The sequence below is a fragment of the Mustela lutreola genome, chromosome 14 (genome assembly GCF_030435805.1).
Source record: "Mustela lutreola isolate mMusLut2 chromosome 14, mMusLut2.pri, whole genome shotgun sequence".
Taxonomy (NCBI): Eukaryota; Metazoa; Chordata; class Mammalia; order Carnivora; family Mustelidae; genus Mustela; species Mustela lutreola.
This window is the reverse complement of record NC_081303.1, coordinates 75,654,171-75,677,858: the sequence shown is the minus strand read 5'-3', so window position 1 is coordinate 75,677,858 and position 23,688 is coordinate 75,654,171. Positions and strand designations below refer to the sequence as shown.

Sequence of the window (23,688 nt, the reverse complement as noted above, 5' to 3'; positions counted from 1 at the left end):
GATTTAACAATATTCAGGACGAGAAAAACACGCACAGGCATTGATACTAGTGACTGGTGTAGGGTCCGGCGCCCTGGCCGGGAGAGCGCCCGCGTCCAGAAACCGGGCCCAGGGGCTCGGGAAGAGGCATCGAAGCAAGTCCCGCGTACGGAGCTGCAGATGGTCGTCCTCAGCCGCGGCGCGGCGCGGCGCCGCGAGGAAAAACAAACCTCTTTCTGCCCCAAGATCAAAACGGTTCTCAGCTGCCCAGGCTATAACCGCGCTAGCGGCCCGAGCACCGGCTCCAGCAGGGAGCTCGCGCACTGCCCACGCCCCTCGGCCCCCGCCTCTGCTAAGGCCCCGCCTTCTCCCCAGGCTCCGCCCCAACCCCTCGCGCAGACGTAGGACTCCTCTTCTGCCCCTACCGCGCCGTGCGCGGATCTGACGTCTGACGTAATTGCGTCGACGCCATTTTAGCCGGTCCCACTCGGTTCTGGGCGTGGCGGCCATTTTGTTTTGGGCAACGAGCGGGAGGAGTCGGAGGCGGCGGCAGTGGTGGCAGCGACGCAGGGCAGGAAAGGGCAGGCCGGGCGAGCAGGCAGACCGGCCGACCCGACAGCCGGCCGGCAGCAGCGAGCTAACCTAGCAGCCTAGCGCTTACACCTCTGACCAACCGCCCACCAAGTCAAGTCAGGTTCCGCCGGGCCCCGGCCCGCGCGCCGCAGCCGTGGTGGCAGCCCCGGGAGGCGCACTGGCGTCCGTTTCCTTCGGTGCGTTTCGGTGGCTCGGCGGGCCCGGGGACGCGGAGCGGGGGTGGGGGGGTGGCCTCCCGCCGGCCGGGCCTCCCCGCGGGGACGGGGCTCACGGTTGTGGTGGGGGGGGGCGGGCGCTGAGAGGAAGCCCGCGTCGGGCTTCGTGCGGCCCGGTGTGCGGCCGCCGTGTGGGGCCTGCGGCGTCCGAGACGCCGGCCCGGGGGCACCTCCGGCGGCCGCCGCTGGCTGGGCCGGGTCGTGGACGCCTGCGGAGGCGGAGGGTCCTTGCCCTGACGGCGGCTTCTGCCTGTGTCCCCTGCAGATCCTCGGGATTTGAAGATGGCTGCTCAGTCGGCGCCGAAAGTTGTGCTAAAGAGCACCACCAAGATGTCTCTAAATGAGCGGTGAGGCAGCCAACAGCAGCTCAGCTCGTTCCTAAGAAAACATTCCTTACCTTGGCCCTGGGGTCCGGTGCTCAAACACCAGTTTTAAGCTAAATACCACCAGGAGGCTACAGACCTCTGTTCTTAGGGGCCTCTTACGTGGTGCACAGAGCGAATCGGGCGGTTGTTCCAAAACCCCTTGTCAGTAGGTGTTTGTGTCGCGCTGTCTGAAGCCCTTGCCTGGTGGGATGTGTTCGGAGACTCCTCAGCCCTCCCTCTCGTTCACGTGTTGTTCCATGGATACAGGGGTGCCGCGGCCGGGCGGCTTGTCCCCTGGCTGCGGTCGGCTTGCTGCCCCGTCCGAGGCCAGCAGCTGCGTCTGGCCTGTAAGAGGCAGGCAGCAAGCCGCGGATATGTCCGAAGGCCCTGGAGAGCCGTTCTTGGGCCTTGTAAGAGGCACTTGCTTTGCTCCATTTCTCTTCCTTTCAGTTCTGCTTTTAGTTTGTTTCTCTGTTCGGTCTTTCACAGTGAAGTGTCCTTCCTTTTCGTGCCATTGAACTTCCTGACAAATGGCAGGCGCGTCTTCACAAGCTGTGAAGCGACGGAACTAATCTGATTTTACCAAAGCAATCGCTTGGCATTAGGAAAAGTAACCATTGGAAAGTAAGAAAAGGTGCTTGAGAGCGGTTTCTGTCTCCGAGCACTCTGAGACCGTGGGTTTATTTCGTTGGGGTTGATGTTTTTGCCCTTCTGAAGCCTGTGTGCTGCTTACCTCAGGGCGTGAAGTACCGATTCTCCGTATTTGCCTGTCGCCAAGCGAGCGACTACGTCCGAGAACGAGATGCGCTCCCATCATTCCTGTGGGTGGACTGTGCCTGCGCCGGGGGGCGCGCTCGTCCTTTTCTGGTCGCCCTTACAGTGCACCCTCGGGTTCCCCCAAGGTTTTGGCTTTCTTGTTTGTCTTTGAAACTACCTTTGTCTTTTGTTGTCATCATATCTGCTTATTGCGTGTTTTTCGTACCTTCCACCTCTCTCAAAAGCCGTTACTTGAGCCCTTGTTACCACTTTTGATTGAATGTGCTGCACTTAGCTGCGTTTCTAAGTTTCTGATTCTTGCAAGTTTGTGGAAGCAGAGGAGTCTTAAACCCACTTCAGCCTTGATCTAAGTGTACCACTTTACTTAAAGTTCGTGGGATCTGGAGCTCCTGGTCTAGCAAGCCATGAAAATGCCAGTAAATGTTTTGTAATAAAGCTTTTATTTAAACATCCATTCTGTTCGACCTTGAAGCTTTACTAATATGCTGAAGAACAAACAGCCGATGCCAGTGAATATTCGGGCTTCGATGCAGCAACAACAGCAGCTAGCCAGTGCCAGAAACAGAAGACTGGCCCAGCAGATGGAGAATAGACCCTCTGTCCAGGCAGCATTAAAACTTAAGCAGGTGAGAGGACGAGTCCTGATGCTCCAGGAGCAGCTGGTGCTCTCTCTGTCAGGCAGTCCACTGAGGCTGTCAGGACGTGGAGGATGATTGCAAGTGGCTCAGGGCAAAAGCAGAAACTTCTCTGGAGGAAAGAGAAGTTCAGAGAATTCCCAGTTTGTCAGGTACCAATGAGTAACTTTTTGTTGTCTTTCTCTTGTAGGTAGTTTGCCATCAAGTGTGACCTGTTCTATGTTATCAATGAGTATTCATCTCTCTTTTTTTTTTTTTTTTTCTTCCTGATCCTTTGCCCTTAAAGTAGATTCACTGGATTTTACCACAGAGAAATTTTGGTTTCTCTCTTAGATGACCTTCAGATAAATCCTTTACTTATTCCATGTTAAATGACTTACAAATGAGGGAAATAATTTTGTTCTTTCTCCCCTGGCACAGGAAGTCTGAATAGCCTAAGCCAAAAGATTTCTAGTGCTAAAATATAGAAATAGTAGGGTGATCTTCATCTCCACAGCACCTGAGTTTTGTCAGTAAAATAGAGGGAGAGCATGGAATATTGAATGTAAGAATTGGTGGGTTTTCTTTCAAACTTCCAGTAAGAGATAACCCTTATTCAGATCTGAAATAAAACCTGCTCTTTATTATTCATAGACTTTATATGCAAGTCCGGACAATGGCTGTGGAAGGATATGTCCAAGCTGTGGCTGGGCGTCTGGAGGGCGATGCCATGCAACTGTAAGGACTTGAACTGGTAGCGCTGCATGGCTGTGCATAAATTCAGCAGTTAAATATAACACCCTCCCACCCCACCCTGAACTGTTGGGCTCACTGACCAAAAATAAACAAGGCCTTCTGCTTCAGCTACCTTAAGCCTTGGAGTTCCTGTATTTGTCCCTGATTCAGGAAAGCAGTAAAAAGGGCCCCACGGTTTTCCAAGAGTAGCTATTATAAATTGCTAAAGATAAGTCTCTGACACATCATTCCAAAGGATCTTTCTAGAAGAAGCTTTAAATATAAGCTGGGCAAAAAGTAGCCTCTGGAGCAGGGCTATCTGATAGAACTTTCCACAGTAAAGGAAATACTGTATATCTGCTCTCCAAATACGGTAGCCACTAGCCAGGTGTGAGTGTTGAGCCCTCAGAATGTGGCTAGTATGATTGAGGAGCTTTTTAAATTTTATTAACTTGTAATTTAAATAGCCACATGTGGCTACCTTAGCATACAGTACAGCTCTGGAATGAAAACTAGGTGGCATAATAACATCTTGAAGCTTACCATCGCTGTTAGAGACTACGACTGATGGCCAGAAAGCGATAGGAAGGGAGAACTTCTAAGCACCGTGCATTATCTGCTGAGGCACGGATTTCGGGAGAAGGTACATACTCAGGATCATTGAACGGAAGGGATTTGTAGAACGATGTCCTGACCTCCTAATTGTGTGCTGTCAGGGGAGTGATACAACAGACTCTTACGGTTGGTTACGCTTGGGTGCATAATGTTCAGAGCCTGTCCCTCTGATTAGAAGCAGTTTATTAGCTTATGCTAGAAACTAATCATAATAATTCACAGCTTATGGTTGGTGGGGGGGGGGTCATTGGTAAGTCATTTACGGGTCAAGCCTGAGGATACACAGAATTTACTTTCACTCACCCTGACTGATGGCTTTATAGGAAAACAGGTTTGCTGGGGCCTCGATTGTGTTCAAGGCTGCACAGTCACCTTTTCCTTTGAAGGAAAGGAGATGTAGGTCTCTGAGGGACAGATTATTGAAAATCTCCATTAGTGGTGTGTCCTTATTCTCAAATATGGCTCTGAGTTTTGTGAGTATAGGTTACCTGTCTTAATTCTAATGCAAGGTAGCTTTCTCTCTGGAGAAGATACAAATATTTTGAATTAAAGTTTACAGTACTGGCTTACTGGAGCTGTTTGCAAGGGAAGACATGGAATTAATAGTGATTTAAGAAATATAAGGAAAAGGAGGTTTGACTTTCTTGTGTTTACATCTTAAGGTAAAAAGTGGACCGTCTGGAGATAGATACTCAGAGGAAAAATGGAACACACTGGCCTCTGACTGAAAAATCTTGTTTTTAACTGACAAGAATTCAAATGAACTTATAATTTAAAATATTTCCCAGAGTGTGATGAACTTCCTATGGTGTTTGAGTAAGCCTTTGAAGACAGTGGTAGTCCTTGGGCAAGTATGAATCAAGTCGTATCGTTGTCAACCTGTGGTACAAAAACAGCAGAATCCAGGATTGGAAATGTGGAGTCCTTACTAAAACCTAAGTTCCAAGGACTGGTGTATGGCTTCTGCCAAACTAGTGAGGTAATTTGTGTTGGTGCCAATGTCACGGGACCATAATTGAGCTTTTGTCAAGGCTCTGGATCAGAATTCTTCCCTTACATGATGTCCTGAGGCAAAGGCTAGTTTCTCGTTCAGGGTCTTTGTGACATCTGCGGCAGGTTAATCCCCCTCCACATAGCCATCCTACTTGCTTTTTCTCTGCACTTTGGGTTGCTGAATCCTGCTGGAATGCTTTTTTGATCTCAATCCCCCAACACCTTTTCTTCCAGAAGAGCTTAAAGCAGCGCCTGGGTAAGAGTAACATCCAGGCACGGTTAGGCCGACCCATAGGGACCCTGGCCAGGGGAGCAATCGGAGGACGAGGCCTACCCATAATCCAGAGAGGCTTACCCCGAGGAGGACTCCGTGGGGGACGTGCCACCAGAACCCTGCTTAGGGGCGGGATGTCGCTCCGAGGTCAGTGCTGTGTACCTGATAATTACTGGGCCTACCCCTCCCTTTTCTCTTGGGCTGCTGTGGACACATTTGTTTTAACATCTTGAAGCCTGAATTTGTATTAATATAATTAATGACTTTTGAAATCACATATTTTTAATAGTGCTGCATGTTTTTTCTCGATACCATTCCCTTTCTGATAATGTGCAATGGTGAGAGGCTATGACCTGCGTAACGACAGGTAATTCATGTCATCTCCATTCCGTCTAAACACCCTGCTGCTGCTTGAATCAAAGCACATGCAAGTTTTAGAAATAAGTCAGATCTAAGAAATATTGGCTCCCTTGGCCTATATCTTAACTAACCATCTCTGTGCTAGTGAAACACTGTTAAATTTGGAAAAGAGAGGGCAGATTGACCCATAGCTGTGTGTTACATTTTGGGCACTGTTAACTGTTCCCTGTGTTGTTCTTGTCCCTTGTAAGAATGTATGGAGAGCAGGAATCCTATCATTCATTTTTAAATCTACCGTAATGCTAGGCACTTACCTGATTATTCAGTAGATTATTGTGTGTACTTACTAATTAACTCCCAGCTTCTTTCAAAAATGGGTTTGTGGTCAGACTTGTTGAATCGATAGAATAAAGAGCAGTTTGATCTGTTCTCACTCGTGTACAGCTTGCCCCACCCAACCTAAAAATTAACTGAATTAACTCTCGTTTAACCTTCACCGCCTTCCTTTGGTTAGAGTCTGCTTTGTCTCTCTTGGATTTACCTGCATATACATTGTATGCCTCCTCTCCAAGGTCAAAACCTGCTCCGAGGTGGACGAGCCGTAGCTCCCCGAATGGGCTTAAGAAGAGGTGGTGTTCGAGGTCGTGGAGGTCCTGGGAGAGGGGGCCTAGGGCGTGGAGCTATGGGTCGTGGCGGAATCGGTGGTAGAGGTTAGTCAGCTACCAACTTCAGAGAATAGCTCCCCCTACTTCTCTCCCTTCAAAACTCAGAGCCGCCTTTTCTGCACAGCTTCAAGTCATAGGCAGGCTTGTTTGTTTGTCTTGTTTCGTTTTTTGAAACTGGCCTATTTTCTAAATCCACATTGCTGGTAGTGCGAGAAGTCTGTCATGGGTTGTCCAAGAGCCAGTCAGGTACACGTCAGAGCCAGGTTCTTTTCCAGGTTCTTGTCATTTAAATCGTATTGTTCAATGACAGGATGGTCAGTTGGAGGTTTGAGGTTTTACCTTTCTGTGTCCCTGCCCCACCACCACACACCCCGTCCTTATCTCAAAACCCCATTTTGAATCTAAAAATAAAGAAGAGGGAGATGTATAGAAATGAAGCTGAGCTGGATATTGACTTTGAAGCCAAGTTAAAGTCAAGGTAAAGTTTGCACCTACAGGAAATCAGAGATGACTTTTTTTTTTTTTTAAGGATTTTATTTATTTGACAGAGACAGCAAGAGAGGGAACACAAGTAGGGGGAGCAGGAGAGAGACGCACGCAGGCTCCCCACTGAGCGGAGAGCCCGATGTGGGGCTCTGTCCCAGCACCCTGAGTCATCCAGGCACCCTTTTTTTTTTTTTTTTTTAAATCAAGGTAGAAAGCAAGAAGATACCATGTTAATTAACTGACTGACTCTTGTTGATCATGTTACCTTTGAGGCTTAGTGATACTTGTCTTGTGACCTCATGACCCAGATGGAAAAGAATTTCATGGTGTTGCTATCATTAATCCAAATCTTGTGGGGGTTTTTCTGATTTTAGAGCTTACTGGAAAACTCTCAGCAACACCTATGCAGGCGGGGGAAGAAAATCTGTTCCTGTAGCCCCTGTGTATATCTGCTTTGGTCCTTTTTATTTTTTTTTTTTTTATTTTTTTATTTTATTTTTTTTTTTTAAAGATTTTTATTTATTTATTTGAGAGAGAGACAGTGAGAGAGAACATGAGCGAGGAGAAGGTCAGAGGGAGAAGCAGACTTCCCACGCAGCTGGGAGCCTGATATGGGACTCGATCCCGGGACTCCAGGATCATGACCTGAGCCGAAGGCAGTCGTCCAACCAACTGAGCCACCCAGGCGCCCCTGGTCCTTTTTATATTGTGTGGTGGATCTTCCATAATTTATGACCTTGAAATTATCAAAGGATAATAACTGTTAAGAAAGGAAATTTAATAGCCAAGGACTTGTTTTCTTCTCTCCCATTACTCATTGTTGGCTTAATGAGTAAAGAACAAGCTAGTTTGGGTTTCAGGATGAAATAGCACATTTCCAAATTATGTTGACCTCATTTCTGAGAGCACATCACAGGGCTGGGGGAGTCCAAAGTAGCTTTTCAGAAAGCTGCCTGTGTTTTCTTAAGTGCATTAAAACTACCTCTCAGATAACTATAATTATAAGGTGGCTGGAATCTGAGATAGAATTGGCTGGAACTCTAAATACATTGCCCGTCTTCTCACTTTGTTCCTCTATCAGAATAACTCCTCAGTCTCCCGACATGGGATCAGCTCATTAGGTTTAATAAGTTTGAGGAGAGATGAGCTAATTTTCCAGAAAGATCTTTAGTAAGGCTAACTTTAAAAACTCTCTAGCCCTACACACCCCTGTTTCTCTGTGCCCTTGTTACTTATTGTCTTACTTAGTGGGGTGACCTATAATGTATTTTAATTATAAACTTACATGGGTCTCAAACCTGAGATTTTTTTTTTTTTTTTTTTTTAAAGGAGAGGTTGAGGTTCTTTAGTCAGTTATTTTCTCTTTGTCAGAATAAAGTCTTTAAATAGCGTTTAGAGATGAGCATGTAAACAGGGATTCATTATGTGTGCTTTCCATGTGTTGCTTTCTACCCAATGTGTTTCCTGTTTTTCCAGATTGCTCTCTGCCCTGCCCTTTCAGTCTTTCTCAGCTAGACCCCGCTGCTCTGAGGGGCATTTGCCATAACACCCATTAAACCTACTTGTAACTGTTTCCTTTTTTTCCCCTTGGGCCAGGTCGGGGGATGATAGGTCGGGGAAGAGGGGGCTTTGGAGGTCGAGGCCGAGGCCGTGGACGAGGGAGAGGTGCCCTCACTCGCCCTGTACTGACCAAGGAGCAGCTGGACAACCAGTTGGATGCGTACATGTCGAAAACAAAAGGACACCTGGATGCCGAGTTGGATGCCTACATGGCACAAACAGATCCAGAAACTAATGATTGAAACCTGCCCGCCCTCCTGTGAGAGACTCTTGTTCAAAAGTCACCACATCTGTAAATACCCTTGAGATAACAGACGGAGAAGAAGCCTGAACGATGCTGGAAGGACCTATCACGATAGGCCATGGACTTAACTTGCCACCAGTTTGTGCATTTAGTGTGTTCCTTTTACTTTTTTGATACTGTGTTGTATGAAACCCCGTTTTCCTCTGACGCGGGTTTTGTTTTGTTGTGTTTGGGGTTTTTACCCCCATCGCTCTGACTTCTCTTTGAACACGAATGTGGCGGACTCGTGGCTAGAACACCCTCTTCTCATCTCTGTGTCCGCGTGAAAAAAGTCCCAGAAAGAGCCCATCAGTGTTCCTTCCTGATGGCCTAGGTTCTGTTCTATGTGACCTTTAATAGCCTCTTAGAAGTGTTTAGAAAACGTGCAGCTCAGAAATGAATTCTGCCGCACTAATACATCAGTGTAGTAAATTAGGGACACTGACATAGCCACAGGGCCACATAACAGGTTATACATGGTAACACCTGATTTGATTAAAGTCACTTCTGTGTACATTGACACCACACGACAAGTGTGCTGGGCTGGGTGTGTGCACTTCCTACGCTGAAATGAGGCATGTAAACTTTGCTCTTGGCTTTGAATCATGTCCTAAGCTACTGTTAGGATGGCTTACACCTGCAATAGAGAGGAAATGGCCATTCGGTTTGGCAGATGCCTCGGAGAAAAGGATAGAATGGTCAGGTACCTTCTAGGAGTCCAAAGATTGCGTGCTAGAATGCTATTGTCCTTGTGTTGATTATCCCAAACCAGTCCTGGGCTTCTCCATTCATTGGCTTTGTTTGGCCCTGTCTTTATTTCCCCTTTGAAGTTACAAGTTCAACCATATTCTGTCACCTGTTCAGTTTTCAGTGGAATCTTGTATTTCTGGTTCATCATAACAAGAAATTGTTCTCAAATCTAGTCAGGACTTTTTTTTTTTGTTGGGCTCCTTGAAATGCTCTGGTCCCTATGACAATATCATGACCTACCTCTTGTGGAATTCAGAGTCCTTAAATTCATAGGTATATTAAAATCAAGGGGGGGGGGGTTGCAGGTAGAGTTAGGACTTTGAGCCAGGAAGCAAAGAATTTGCCTTCTGAGTGACTGGCAGGAAGGTGATTAACCCCATATGAGAATGTTCTGGCCTGTTTGGGCCATAGGAAGCTCCCGCGTAATGATCTTTGGCACTATTCTGGACCCTGGCACCAGTGTCTCTCTTCCCCTGTTCTGTGGGAAAGAACCTAACCACCTGCCAAACCAGTTGCCAGTGAGATACACGGTTCCCTAAACTGTTGGGAGGTGTGTGTGGCACGCTGAGAAGGAAATTTTGGTCGAGACAGCCTGGACCTGAGTCCTATGTGTATGACTTGGGCTTCTTAGCCTCTGGGTTGTGAGGCAAGTGGTTTGGTCCTATGGAAGAGAGAGATTGGGAAGACCAGGTAGTGGTAGAGATAGAACGATACTTTAAAAAATCGACTGGATCTGGTTTCCAAGTGTGTTCCCCTCTTTTCTGTTTATTAAAAATGGACTGTGAGGCTTGAGGTCTTCAGGTCAGGTGGGTGTTCATACGTGATTGGAAGGGGCGGAAAGTGTTTATTTGGGCAAGGCAAGTTGTGAGGATCGTCCCTTAGGTAGACCCAGACTCTGGTCCACGACTTGTGAGAGAGTTGCAAACAATCTCCACTGGTTATATCAGGCACTTCCCAGGACACCTTTGGGAAGGATGGGGAACTGCGGGTTGAGTAGGTCCCTTACCCTCTTGACACAACTTTGGGTGACCCATCTCTTGGGGTTATTACACAGTCCTCGTAGTAGGTGCATGCCTGCAAATAGGACAATTTATTTTAGAGCGAGCACAAGGCAGGGGGAGGAGAATCCAAGCAGACCCCTCTGATCACAGAGCACCAGACTCCACTCCAGGACCTGAGCTGAAACAGACGCTTAAACTGAGCCACCCAAGTGCCCTGATCTGGTGGCTTTGAACCACTTACCACCCCCCACCATCCCCCCCACCTGCCTTCAGTGCACTGAGATCCTCTTAAGAAAAAGATTCATAGGGACGCCTGGGTGGCTCAGTGGGTTAAGCCTCTGCCTTCGGCTCAGGTCATGATCCCAGGGTCCTGGGATCGAGTCCCACATCGGGCTCCTTGCTCGGCAGGGAGCCTGCTTCTCCCTCTCCCTCTACCTCTGCCTGCCTCTTTGTCTGCCTGTGCTCGCTCACTCTCTCTCCCTCTGTCTCTGACAAATAAAATCTTTAAAAGACAAACTTGTAAAAGGTTTTGAGGCATATGTGAGGAAGAGGGAACATGGTGAAGGGGAGGGGTCTCAGTGCCCCCCACACCTGTCTGCCCATGTTCCCCCTTCTCTTACTTGCAGATAGCCCCCCCATTTGACTGTGTCAGGGTGAGAGCAAAATGAGGGAGTTGGGAAATGGGAGAGCAGGGCGCTGGAATGGGGGCACTGGGCCTCCCTGCACTGCCTTCCCGTTCATTGATGGAATTCACTTGGGAGGTTCATTTCCGGGCAGTCCTGAATGTTTCCATCCCCTGAGCCCGAAAAGAGAAGGGTTGGGGGCGCTCTGCTGAGTGTGGTTTAGTTGCTCCCTTGTAGGTCAGCCTCTTCTATCCCAGACTGCCCCTTCCCAGGGTGCTTCCAGCCCCAGCATCCTGCTGACTCCAGGCTCCTCTTGCCCACAGGTGGCCATTGGGAGGACTTGCCCCATGTCCCCTACACCCATCTCTTGCCGTGGAGTGAGCTAAGACCAAGTTGGGGCTGCCGTTTCCAGCATCTGCGTGAACCCTCGCTGTGAACCCTGAGGTGGGCGGGGCAGGGGAGCTCCACTAGATCCATCCTGCCTCCCGAAGAAGTGCATTCCCAGTATTGGACACAAGGAGCTCCAAACCAGCCTCAGGTTCTCCAGGCCCTCCTGCTGCTCACGGCCGATCTCCGCATCTCCTGAGTCCTATGCCCGGCCTATGCCCGCGTCTTCCATCTTCACTCCCAGCTGAGTGCCCAGAGTAGAGCGGGGCATGGAGGTTGATCCCTGTTCCCGGGTCAGCCTTTCATTCAGCCACCATCTGCCGAGGGCCTGCTGTGCAGACACTGACAAGGTGCGGTTTGTTAGGATCCCTATGGCCCCGGCTGTCCCAGTAGTGAGCACGAGCTCAGTAGTGATCTCAGGGTTGTGAGTTCAAGCCCCACTTTGGGTGTAGAAATTATTTTTTTTAAGATTTTTTATTCATTTGACATCACAAGTAGGGAGAGGGGCAGGCAGATAGAGGTTCAGGAAGCTGGCTCCCCACTGAGCAGAGAGCCTGATGCGGGCTCGAGACCAGGACCCTGAGATCAGGACCTGAGCAGAAGGCAGAGGCTCAAACCACTGAGCCATCCAATCAATCCTAGAAAGTTTTTAAACAAAAATTTTAAAAAGATTTTATTTGAGGGCGCCTGGGTGGCTCAGTGGGTTAGGTCGCCGCCTTCAGCTCAGGTCCTGATCTCAGGGTCCTGGGATCGAGCCCCGCATCGGGCTCTCTGCTCAGCAGGGAGCCTGCTCCCCCCCCTTCTCTGCCTGCCTCTCCATCTACTTGTGATCTCTCCCTGTCAAATGAATAAATACAATCTTTTAAAAAATTAAAATAAAAATAATAAAATTTTTTTTTAAAAAAGGTTTTATTTGAGAGAGAGCACACAAGCAGGGTGGGGGTGTGCAGGAGGAGAGGGAAAAGCAGATTCCCTGCTGAGCAGTAATCCCAATGCAGGACTAGAGCCCAATGTAAGACTTGATCCCAGAACCCTGGGATCATGACCTGGGTTTAAAAAAAAAAAAAAAAAAAAATCTAAAAGGAGCTCTTGGCACTGCGGAGAAGAGATTGGTGAGCTAGAACTTGAAAGTTAAGGGACAGTTTGGGGTGCCTGGGTGGCTCAGTGGGTTAAGCATCTTTTTCTTTTTCTGAGTACCAGTTACCTTTTATTGGACGTTAATTCTGAATTAGGATATGAAAGGATTCAAGGGTGCCAAGCAAAGGTCATGGTCAGGAATGCCGCGTGTGTGCCTCCACACTGGGCCCTCTGCAGTGGTACTTGCGGAGCTGCTCTGTTTGAGTTCCTTAAAACAACGAAAGTAGGTGAAGACCACATAAGCTGCCAGCACCATAGAAATCCCAGCGACGCCCCCTTTCTTCACATTGACATACTTGTTGTAATACCGGTAGTAACCTCTGAAATGCGCCAGCAATGCCCTTAGGGGTGAAATCCCGCATCAGTATCCAGCTGGGCAGCTCTCCTAGTTTCACATCCAAGAGCTTCTCCTTCAGGGGTAGGACCTACGCCATCTTGGAGTCCTGGGTGTCCCATCTTTTTTTTTTTTTTTTTTTAAGATTTTATTTATTTATTTGACAGAGATCACAAGTAGGCAGAGAGGCAGGCAGAGAGAGGAGGAAGCAGGCTCCCTGCTGAGCAGAGAGCCCGATACGGGACTCGATCCCAGGACCCTGAGATCATGACCTGAGCCGAAGGCAGCGGCTTAACCCACTGAGCCACCCAGGCGCCCCCATCTTTTTTTTTTTTTTTAAGATTTTCTTTATTTGACGGCACAAGTAGAGGGAAGTCATAGGCAGAGGCAAGGGGAGAAGCAGGCTTCCCGCTGAGCAGGGAGCCTGAAGAGGGGGTCAATCCCAGGATCCTGAGATCATGACCTGAGCCCAACACAGGCACCTAACCAACTGAGCCTCCCAGGCGCCCCAAGCTGCTGACTTTTGATCTCAGCTCAGGCCTTGATCAGGGTCATGAGTTCAAGCCCCACTTTGGGCTCCACACTGGAGCCTACTTAAAAAAAAGAAAAGTCAAGGGGAAGTTTGACGGAGAAAGGGGAAGAATCTCCCAAGAACAAAGAACAATACAAAGGTACAGAGGCCTAACTGTGCTGCATGCTGGGGAGCGTGTGTTCCATGGGCCTCCAAGCCAGCGTGGGAGACACGGCTGACGAGATCAGGTAGCCCAGAGCCTGTCGCCAGAGAGCCTGGGCTTCATGCTTCAGGCGCTGGGGAGTCACTGCGGATTTTCAAGGGAGCCCGTTGGATGGTCTACACAGCTGCCGGTGGGAGGCCCAGACGGGCTGGCGGGAGTCGGATTGCCGGAGGGGCCGTGAACCTGGGCCAATGCAGGGTGGCTGCAGAGAAGGCCACACCCTCAGCGGTTTCCACACGGCCATCTGGGTGTCTGTCAGACGTGAGAAAGCAGACGGGGTGGCCTCAATGAGCTGCCAGAGGCAGCCCAGCATGTGTAGCTCCCTGTTCCCGGGACGCCCCCATGACAGCTGATCTGGAACAATCCAGTCCAGCCTCCACCATAGCCTCCTTCTCCCCACGGTGCCAGACCTTTCCTCCCCTGTGACTGAGCCTCCCCAGGTGTTCCCATCTCCAGCCTCTTAATAGGAATCTCCACATCTCCAGGATCCTGATGTTCTACTTCCCGTTTTTACATGGTCATGACAGTAGGAGAGAGGTTCAGGTGCCAGCTGGCTACCCTTTACTGCTGCCAGGGTGGGCTTTCCGCCTGTTGCACTATAGGCTGACTAGGGAGGGCCCTGACTGAGCACATGGCCCAGGGGTAAAGGACAGCAGGAGAGGGGGACAGCTCTGGGGCCGGTGATGGTGACAGCCGTCCTCAGTCACGGTCCTCTTACAGTGCAGGTCAGGCAGGCCGCAGACCTGGGGTACATAAGGCACGGGAAACCTGTTTTAGAAGATTCATTTGGTTCTCTATTGAGCTTCGTTTATTAGATTTCTTTATCCTTTAGTGTAAGGTGACTATTTGCTTAAGATTTAAACATATCTATGGTGTGATCTTGGGGTTTATAGTAAGAAATATTTAAGGCGCCTGTATAGCTTAGCTGGTTAGGCACCTGCCTTCGGCTCAGGTTGTGATCCCATCGGGCTCCCTGCTCTGCGGGGAGCCTGCTTCTTTCTCTTCCTTTCCCTTTGCCTCTCTCTCTCTCTCTGAAATAAGTAAAATCAAGAAAGGGAAAAGAGGGAAGGAAGGAAGGAATGGATGGATAGGGAAAGGAAGACGCATCTGGTCTTCTCCTGGCACAGAACTCCTAAAACCTGGAAAATCCTTGTGATGAGAGCGATAAAGGGCCTATTGTTCTGTTAAATTTGACTTTCCAAAAGCCCCAAGTTAGCCTTAAGTGGGAGGCTGATCTCCGGGGAACCAGCCCTGTGCCCATCCACGCCCCAGCGTCCAGGAGAGGGACTGGAGGTCCCAGCCCCAGTGGCCATGGAAGCCATTACGCCTGGGTAATGAAGGACGGGGTTCAGGGAGCCTCAGGATTGGTGAGCGCATGGGGAATCGGGGTGGGGGACTGGGGCGCCCAGAGGGCCGGATGCTCTCTGCTCCTCCCCACACGTACCCGCCCTCTGCGTCTTCCACCTGCTCCTCCTGAGTTCTGTCCTTTCCCAATAAACCAGCATCTAGTAAGGAAAATGCTTCTCTGCCATCCGAGAGTTGCTGTAGCCAATCCCCTGCACCCACGGAGGGGGTGGTGGGACCCTCCGGTCTGCACCCGGTCAGCCAGAGGCGCGGGGGACCAGCTGGGCTTGCAGCTGCTGTCTGAAGGTGGGGAGGCGGTCCTGTGGGACTGAACGCGTCATCTGTGCCATCTGACGCCATCTGCGGGGAGGTGGAGCCGGAGTGGAGTTGAATTCTCAGTGATGGGAGGTGGAGCTGGAAAGCGATCTGCAAGTCTTGGGTAAAACTGAGGATGGGACAAAAGGCGGCAGACAAAGCTGAAGCTGACCCGGGAACCTCCCCGCCACGTGACTTGTGTGACCTTCCTCAGGCACTCTTGGCTGCCCTAAAGGAAAAACAGATAGTTACCTTTAGAGATCACAATCCTACAAGACCTGAGCCTCCCTCAGAAAGGAAGAAGCTTTCTTACCAGTAGCCTAACTTCCAGAGACTCATAACTCCGTTTCCTGAAGCCCTAACATCACCCTCCCCTCCATAAAATTGAGGGATACTGAGGCAGAAGGAACTGTAAATCAAATTGAGTATCTTTTAAACCCACAGTCCATTGATAAGGGTGTGTGATAAGAGGAATGTAACTTTAGTCCAGGAAGCTCCCAACTATCTCATTGTTAGTGCCTTACAAGAGTGGAAATGACCTTAACTTGACGATATCAAGGCCTCTGGTATCCTGTGAGTCTTCTTTAATTTATGAAAGTTCTTTCTCAAAACCTCCCTTTTCTTCTTACCTCTCCCCACCCCATAGTATATAATCAGCACCCCCTCACAGCCCCGGGGCAGCGGCTTTTTCTGCCCATGGGTCCTGTCCCCGTACTTTAATAAGCCACCATTTTGCACCAAAGATGTCTCAAGAATTCTTTCTTGGTCATTGGCTCTGGACCTCACCCCACCGAACCTCACCTATATTCCAAAACCACATCAAAATGAGCTCTTCCAAAATGCCTAAAGCTTTATCCTTTGCACTTTAACCTGTTAAATTCTGCTTAAACCTGTTTTATGCCCAAACAGAGGCACTTGGGCCAAGTCACCAAACCAGGGCTTTATACCTAACGTAATTGCAGTTCCAACCTCCCCCCGGCACCCCAAACGGAGTCTTAACTGGTGAGTCAGGAATTGTCTAGTCCCCACCAGCAAGGCAATCTGTCACAGGGCCCTCTCCATCCCCCCACACCCCAGGGGAAGGTGAGGTCACCTGCAGGCCAAGACCCTTCCGCCTCCCCCAGCCCCCTCAAGGGAAGGTGACCTTGTCCAGAGCAGTCCTTTCTTTTACCAAGAACTTGTTGCCCCGCCCTCCTTCCTACAAAACCCTTCCCCGCCGCAGGGCTGCTCAGGGCGCCCCTCTCCTTGCTCCGTGGTACCGTTCTTGGTTCATGAATTGCTTAATAAGATCTCCAGATTTACTCAGTTAAATTTTGTTTTTTAACAGGTTTTACAGAAACTCTGAAATCTGGTAACAGCGTGAAGGTCAGTGCTGGCTAAATTATTCATTCTTTAAATGTTTATCAAATTCCAGGCATCCTGGCACCAGGTGTTTGGGGAAAGAAAGCCCTCCTGCTTGCGCTCTGTAACACACACAGCAGTGGCCCTCCTGTTCTGGACTGTTCTATAGAGGCTGCAGGAGGTCATAAGAACGTCCCCATTCTCCGGGGCGCCAGGGTGGTTCAGTCAGTTAGCATCTGTCTTGCTCTGTCTTGGACTCAGGTCAGGATCCTGGGGTCTTGGGACCCAAGAATCTGTCTGGTCTGATTCTCTGCTCAGCGAGAAGTTCGCTTCTCAAACCTCTTTCTCCCTCTACCCCTCCCCCCTGCTCATGCTCTCCCTGCCTCTCTCTTCCTCTCTCTCTCAAATCTCTCTCAAGTAAATACATTAAAAACAACAACAACCCCAACTCTGCCCTCTATTCTGGGTCCCCTGAGCGGTGCTGAGGTGAACCCACCCCCCTCTTGCTGGTCCTAAGGAGGCGCCACAGGGAGTTGTCCTGGCTCAGGTGGCACAGCCCCACCGTGCCCTTTGACCTGCAGACTCGGTGTGCCCCCCCCCACACCCAATGGGGAGCCTGGGTGGGGCAGGGGGCTGTCAAGGTTCTCAGAGGCCCTGCTGTAGCTGGGAAGAGGGGCCTGAGAGTTGGGTCCAGATAAGGGACAGGGATTCACTCATCCCGCCCCCCCCCCTACCTTTCTGGAAGGTCAGAAGTTGGTTTAGGGAGCCCTGCAACACTTCAGTGGTGGAGCCGAAGGCAGCAGCCCTGGGCTGGGTGTGGAGAAGGCAGCAGCCCTGGGCTGGGTATGGAAAGGGCTAGAGCAGGCAGTGAGGCCTGGGATTCCAGCTTTTCCCCTGAAACTGATGCTTCTAGAGAGTTCGTGTCCCCGCATGCCCCACGGATGGGTTCCTGTAGTGAGTACGAACCTTTAATAAATAAAGTGTAATAAATAAATGAATAAGTAAATAATATATAGTAAGTGCAAACCCCTACTAAATGAAAAACAGGAACAAATTGCAAACTAACCACATAGCAAGTAAGCCTAGACCATATGCGTGTAGTGATAAGATTAGCGTGGAGTAAAAAGTTGTAAATTTTTTTTTTTTTAAAGATTTATTTATTTGGGGCGCCTGGGTGGCTCAGTGGGTTAAGCCGCTGCCTTCGGCTCAGGTCATGATCTCAGAGTCCTGGGATCGAGTCCCACATCGGGCTCTCTGCTCAGCGGAGAGCCTGCTTCCCTCTCTCTCTCTCTGCCTGCCTCTCCATCTACTTGTGATTTCTCTCTGTCAAATAAATAAATAAAATCTTTAAAAAAAAAAAAAAAAGATTTATTTATTTGACAGAGAGAAATCACAAGTAGACAGAGAGAGAGAGAGAGAGAGAGAGGGAAGCAGGCTCCCTGCTGAGCAGAGAGCCCAATGCGGGATTCGATCCCAGAACCCCGAGATCATGACCTGAGCCGAAGGCAGCGGCTTAATCCACTGAGCCACCCAGGCGCCCCAAAAGTTGTAAATATTTTTAACTATGCGAAATATCGTAGACCAAAACATGTTTTCAACATGTGTGTGTTTTTGATGTGCAAGCATGAGAAAAATAAGTGATGTAATGTGTTTTTGAAGGAGACTTAGCACAGTATATAAAGAGGCATCGGGACTGAGGTGAAGCGAGTTCCCTGTCCGGAGGACACCATCGCCGGTGCTACCGACGCCCCGACAGCTTCGTTGCCGACCACTCGCTGGTTCTCAGTCTCAACTTCTGCGGTGACCTCTCTGTCTAGATTGTGAGGCGACGTCTCCTTCTCCGTGACAATGTCAGCGGACCGTGACCGGACCACGATAGTGGTGCGGACCTCGTCCCAATAAAGATCAAGTGAGTTACATCACATCCATCTCTCTATCTCTTCTTTACACGTCGCGACCTCCTGGCAGGACGCAGGGGTTTTGCTCGCGTCAGTTCCCTGGTGAGACCTCGATCTGGTTTAGACTCCAGGACTCCATTTATCACAAAGGAGACAGAAGCTGTGGGTGGTCCTGGCCTTGGCAGCCCTCCAGAGCAGGCCCGTATGAGAAGGTGGCAGAGGCCTGTCCTTTTATCTTTCTAGCTTTCCCCCATCTCTTCTCCCTTCTCGGGTTGCTACCTGTCTTCTCCCAGAAATGAAATTCCTTTAGAGGATGTGCTCACAGTTTGTTAAAGAGCAAAAATTCAACTGAGTAAATCTGGAGAGCTCATTGTTTTTTGTTTTTTTTTTTTAAAGATTTTATTTATTTATTTGACAGAGAGAGATCACAAGTAGGCAGAGAGGCAGGCAGAGAGAGAGGAGGAAGCAGGCTCCCCGCTGAGCAGAGAGCCCGATGCAGGGCTCGATCCCAGGACTCCAAGCTCATGACCTGAGCCACCCAGGAGCCCCATGGATATCTCATTGGTTTTATTAAGCAATTCACGAACCAAGAACCATACCACCTGTAAGCGCCTACTTAGCCAGAGCAAGCCATTCTATTGTTTATGCAATAAACTTAGGTTGACCCTGCCCCGTCCCCCAGAGGAACTTACTTAGAAACAAGTCTGGGAAACCAGTAAAATATGACTGACCAGCCCCTGATAACAGAGCCCATATACCAGGACATGTCAGGTCAGGGGGAGGTGACAGAGCCCAGAATACAAGGATGAGTCAAGCCAGGTGGAGACACCCCATCAGGAAAGCACCTCCCTAACCACCCAAGAATGTGGGCCCTGCCTTTTGGGCACCAATTCTGACCAGAGTGGTAGGCTAGTTCAAATAGCTACTGTGGGGGAACTGTAATTCAGTCGGCCGCCCGTGTGTGGCCAGGCTCAACCACATGACATGGTCTTTACTCTATAAAAGTTAGTCTGTGAGGCTGGGAGGGGTCGCCTCTTTGCAAGAGACGGCCCTGGCCGGTCAGTTTGATTCTCCACGCTTGGTGCGAAATAAAGCTTTGCTTGACCTTCGCTTTGTATCAGTCTCGCTCCCTTGACCATGGACCCAACAGGACTGAGCAAGGAGAGGGGCGCCCTGAGCAGCCCTACAGCGGGGAAGGGTTTTGTAGGAAGGAGGGCGGGGCAACAAGTTCTTGGTAAAAGAAAGGACTGCTCTGGGCAAGGTCACCTTCCCTTGAGGGGGCAGGGGGAGGCAGAAGGGTCTTGGCCTGCAGGTGACCTCACCTTCCCCTGGGGTGTGGGGGGATGGAGAGGGCCCTGTGACAGATTGCCTTGCTGGTGGGGACTAGATAATTCCTGACTCACCAGTTAAGACTCCGTTTGCGGGGGGGGGGGGGGAGGTTGGAACTGCAATTACGTTATGTATAAGGCCCAGGTCTTGGGGCGCCTGGGTGGCTCAGTTGTTAAGCTTCTGTCTTCAGCTTGGGTCCTGATCCCGTAGTCCTGAGATCAAGAACCTGTATTGGGCTCCCTGCTCAGCGGGAAGCCTAACTTCTCCCTCTCCCCCTGCTTGTGTTCCCTCTCTCACTGTGTCTCTCTCTGTCAAATAAATAAAATCTTAAAAATAAAAATAAAATAAAGCCCAGGTCTGGTGACTTAGCTTGACATAAGTGACCCCATCTTAAGCCCTTGGTATTCTTTTCAACAGACCCTTGCCTGGTCTCCCTTACATAGGTGTCTAAGAAACCGTGGCAAAATGGCTTCTAATGTCCCTTTCAGAATAAAATAAAATAATAAAATCTCTTTCAGGGCACCTGCGTGGCTCAGCTGGTGGAGCAGGAGACTCTTGATCTTGAGGTGGTGAGTTCAAGCCCCATGCTGGGGTAGAGATTACGTTAAAAAATAAATAGAGGCACCTGGGTGGCTCAGTCAATTAAAGGGTCTGCCTTTGGCTCAGGTCATCATCCCAGGGTCCCGAGATTGAGCCCTGCACTTGGCTCCCTGCTTGGCAAGGAGTCTACTTCTCTGTCTCCCTCTGCCCCTCCACATTCTCTCTCTCTCTCTCTCTCATTTGCTCTCTTTCTCAAATAAATAAAGTCTTTAAAAAGAAATAAATTGGGGCGCCTGGATGGCTCAGTTGGTTAAGTGGCTGCCTTTGGCTCAAGTCATGATCCCAGGGTCCTGGACAAGCCCCACATCAGGCTCTCTGCTCATTTGAGAGCCTGCTTCCCCCTCTCCCTCTGCCTGCTGCTCTGCCTACTTGTGATATCTCTCTCTCTCTCTCTCTCTCTCTCTCTCTGTGTCAAATAAATAAATAAAATCTTTAAATAAAACAAAATAAAAATAAAAATAAATTAATTAATTCAACAAAGTCCCTTTCAGCATTTGTAGTCTTTGAGCAGGTTATTATGTAATCTGATGTTACAGAGTGCAGATTAACCTGGGGGGTAGAGAGACTGCAGGCAAGATCAATCGAGGTGTTGTAGTGCCCTCAGGAGAGATCAGAGCTAACTGGAAGTGATAGGAAGAGTGGAAAGGAAAGCATACAAAGAGAGCAGGAGTGATTTTTCGCAGAGAACCAGCCTTTGAAGTAGGATTACCAGATAGATACTTATACTCCAAAATTATTTGTTGTTGGAATGTCTGGATGGCTCAGTTGGTTAGGTGTCTGACTCTTTAAAAAAAAAAAAAAAAGATTTGATTTTACTTTACTTTATTAAGATTTCACTTGACAGGGAGAGACAGAGCACAAACAGGGGAGCAACAGAGGGAGAAGAAGGCTCCCCACTGAGCAACGAACCTGACACAGGGCTCGATCCCAGGACCCCCAAGATCATGACCAGAGCCAAAGGCAGCCACCCAAGTTCCCCTAAACATTTTTTTTTTTTTTTTTTTTTACTTGAGAGAGAGGGAGTACCAGCAGGGAGAAGAGAGAGAAGCAAGCTCCCTGCTTAGGGAGCCTGATGCAGGGCTTGATCTCAAGATCCTGGGATCATGACCAGAGCTAAAGGCAGATGCTTAACTAACTGAGGCACCCAGGCATCCCAGGCATCTGACTCTTGACATTGGCTTGGGTCATGAGCTCAGAGTTGTGAGATGGAGCCCATTATCAGGACCCATGCTCAGCAGGGAGTATGGGAATCTCTCTGCTCCCGTCTACTCTCTCGAAAATAAATAAATAAATGAAACCTTAAAAAAAAAGGAAAGAAATTGTTTATCTGAAATTCAACTTTACCTAGTATTCCAGGTTTTCTTTCTTTTTTTTTTTTTTTTTTAAGATTTTATTTATTTATCTGTAGGAGAGAGAGCAAGCGAGAGCGAGCACAGGCAGACAGAGTGGAAGGCAGAGTCAGAGGGAGAAGCAGGCTCCCTGCGGAGCAAGGAGCCCGATGTGGGACTCGATCCCAGGACGCTGGGATCATGACCTGAGCCGAAGGCAGCTGCTTAACCAACTGAGCCACCCAGGCGTCCCTCTTTTTTTTTTATTGTTCCGTTTTACAAATTTTACAACCTTACTTCAAAAAGGTACCTGTGCCACCTTGGGGGCATCATGTCTAGACACTGAGCCACTAACCTCCTTTCCCAACCCAGACCAGCCCTTGGTCTCTCTCCTGTACAGGCCTCAAGGACTTAGCCCTTATTCCTTCCTCTTCAACACTATCACCACTCTATCCTCTGGGCTTCGTCCTCGCTAGGCCGGTTCCAGTTACCTTAGCTACCCCCTTCCCGTTGCTGACTCCCATAATAAGCCTCCAGATTCTCAGAAGACTTTGAGCTCTAATTACTAGAGGGAAAGATACAGAGAAATAAACAAACAACAAAAAGCGTACAAAGCTTTAAAAGCTATCACACTTGGAGCCTTAGTTTCCTAGCTGTGGACCACCAGTCTCTCACAGTGATTTTTTTTTTTTTTATTTTTAAAAAAATTTTGGGGCGCCTGGATGGCTCAGTGGATTAAGCCTCTGCCTTCCGCTTAGGTCATGATCTCAGGGCCCTGGGATGGAGCCCCGCATCGGGCAATTTGCTCAGCGGGGAGCCTGCTTCCTCCTCTCTCTTTGCTTCTCTGCCTACTTGTGATCTCTGTCAAATAAATAAATAAAATCTTTAAAAATTTTTTTTTTAATTTTTAAAATATATTTGACAGAGAGCATGAAAGGGAGAGTACAAGCAGGGGGAGAGGCAGAGGGAGAGAGAAAAGCAGGCTCCCCGGTGAGCAGGAACCCCCCCCACCCCATGCGCTACTTGATCCCAGGACCCCAGGATCATGACCAGAGCTGAAGGCAGTCACTTGACCAACTGAGCCACCCAGGCGCCCTCCCACAGTGATTTAAACACCTCTCCTCTTTCATTCCTGAGGATGAAGCTCAAGGCTGAACGGTCTGGTGCCACTTATCTCTGGGGACCCCTTTGCCCTCCAGGAGCACTTCCACACACACCTTACCCCAGGGCCACAGGACTGTGAGCCACTGGAACACTCCAGAGCTTAAGACACTGTGCCTTGGGTTGAGAATTCAACAAGACGGTAAACTCAGGAAAGCCATGAAAAGCACAACAAAACTAAGGAAACTTTTTGAAGGAAGGAAAAAATGAAAATATGGAAGCACATGTAGGGTTTAAATTTTGCTTTACTGTGGCAAAATACACATAAAATTTACCACTTCAACCATTTTTAACAGTTCAGTGGCGTTAAGCAAATGCACATTACGGCGTCATCATTCCTCATCTCTAGAACTTCATCATCCAGTACTGAAACTCGACCCATTAAGCAGGAACTCCCCTGGCAACCCTGTTCTGAGAAGGAACCAAAAGCACATTTGATCTCCACGGATTTGACTGCTCTGCTCTGGGTCCTTCATGCAATAACCCGACAGTACTGCTGAGTTCACCCAGCCGAGTCTCCAAGGCGCATCCACGCGGCAGGGGTAACGACTTCATTCCCTGTAAGACTTAGTATTACTCCTGCTTCCTCTGGAGGCGCTGCAGCGCCGTCAAAAGGCGCACGCGCAAGTCGGAAATAGGAGACCACACACACGATGAATAGACCTGGGCAGCACGGGAGGCTAAGCGCAACCAGAGAGACAAGCACTCCCTTTCTCACCTTTGCAGAACACCCAAGACAGCCGCCCCCCAAATGGCTCCTTCCACCCCCGAGGTCTGGAGACGCCCCACCCCACCGCTTCTCCCGGGCCTCCAAGGAACTGCAGGTCGGCCCGCCCCGCCCCGCCCCCGGTCGCGGAGACTCGGTTTCCCAGAAGTCCCCAGGCTGCGTCC

At 49.4% G+C, this 23,688-nt stretch overlaps 1 protein-coding gene and 1 pseudogene across 11 annotated transcripts; one reads left to right on the top strand and one right to left on the bottom strand.

The window, feature by feature from the left end:
* Positions 1-457: 457 nt before the first annotated feature.
* On the top strand, positions 458-23,666 carry CHTOP (chromatin target of PRMT1). 11 transcript variants are annotated; one of them, XR_009347622.1, is made up of 10 exons: positions 458-749; positions 1,054-1,135; positions 2,403-2,556; positions 5,122-5,308; positions 11,213-11,626; positions 16,468-16,505; positions 18,141-18,390; positions 20,227-20,277; positions 23,094-23,339; positions 23,524-23,666. XR_009347622.1 is itself a non-coding variant. In XM_059146945.1 (6 exons), the coding sequence occupies exons 2-5, from the start codon at positions 1,071-1,073 to the stop codon at positions 5,501-5,503; spliced, it is 459 nt and encodes a 152-aa protein (XP_059002928.1). In that variant the 5' UTR covers positions 459-749; positions 1,054-1,070; the 3' UTR covers positions 5,504-5,528; positions 6,094-6,231. The 11 variants fall into 11 exon arrangements, 7 of the variants coding, with proteins under 7 accessions (XP_059002929.1, XP_059002928.1, XP_059002926.1 ...); XR_009347623.1 differs by having other exon boundaries at positions 11,213-11,333; positions 23,094-23,582; XR_009347621.1 differs by having other exon boundaries at positions 23,094-23,582.
* On the bottom strand, positions 12,455-12,847 carry LOC131815248 (ATP synthase subunit f, mitochondrial-like; annotated as a pseudogene).
* Positions 23,667-23,688: the final 22 nt, after the last annotated feature.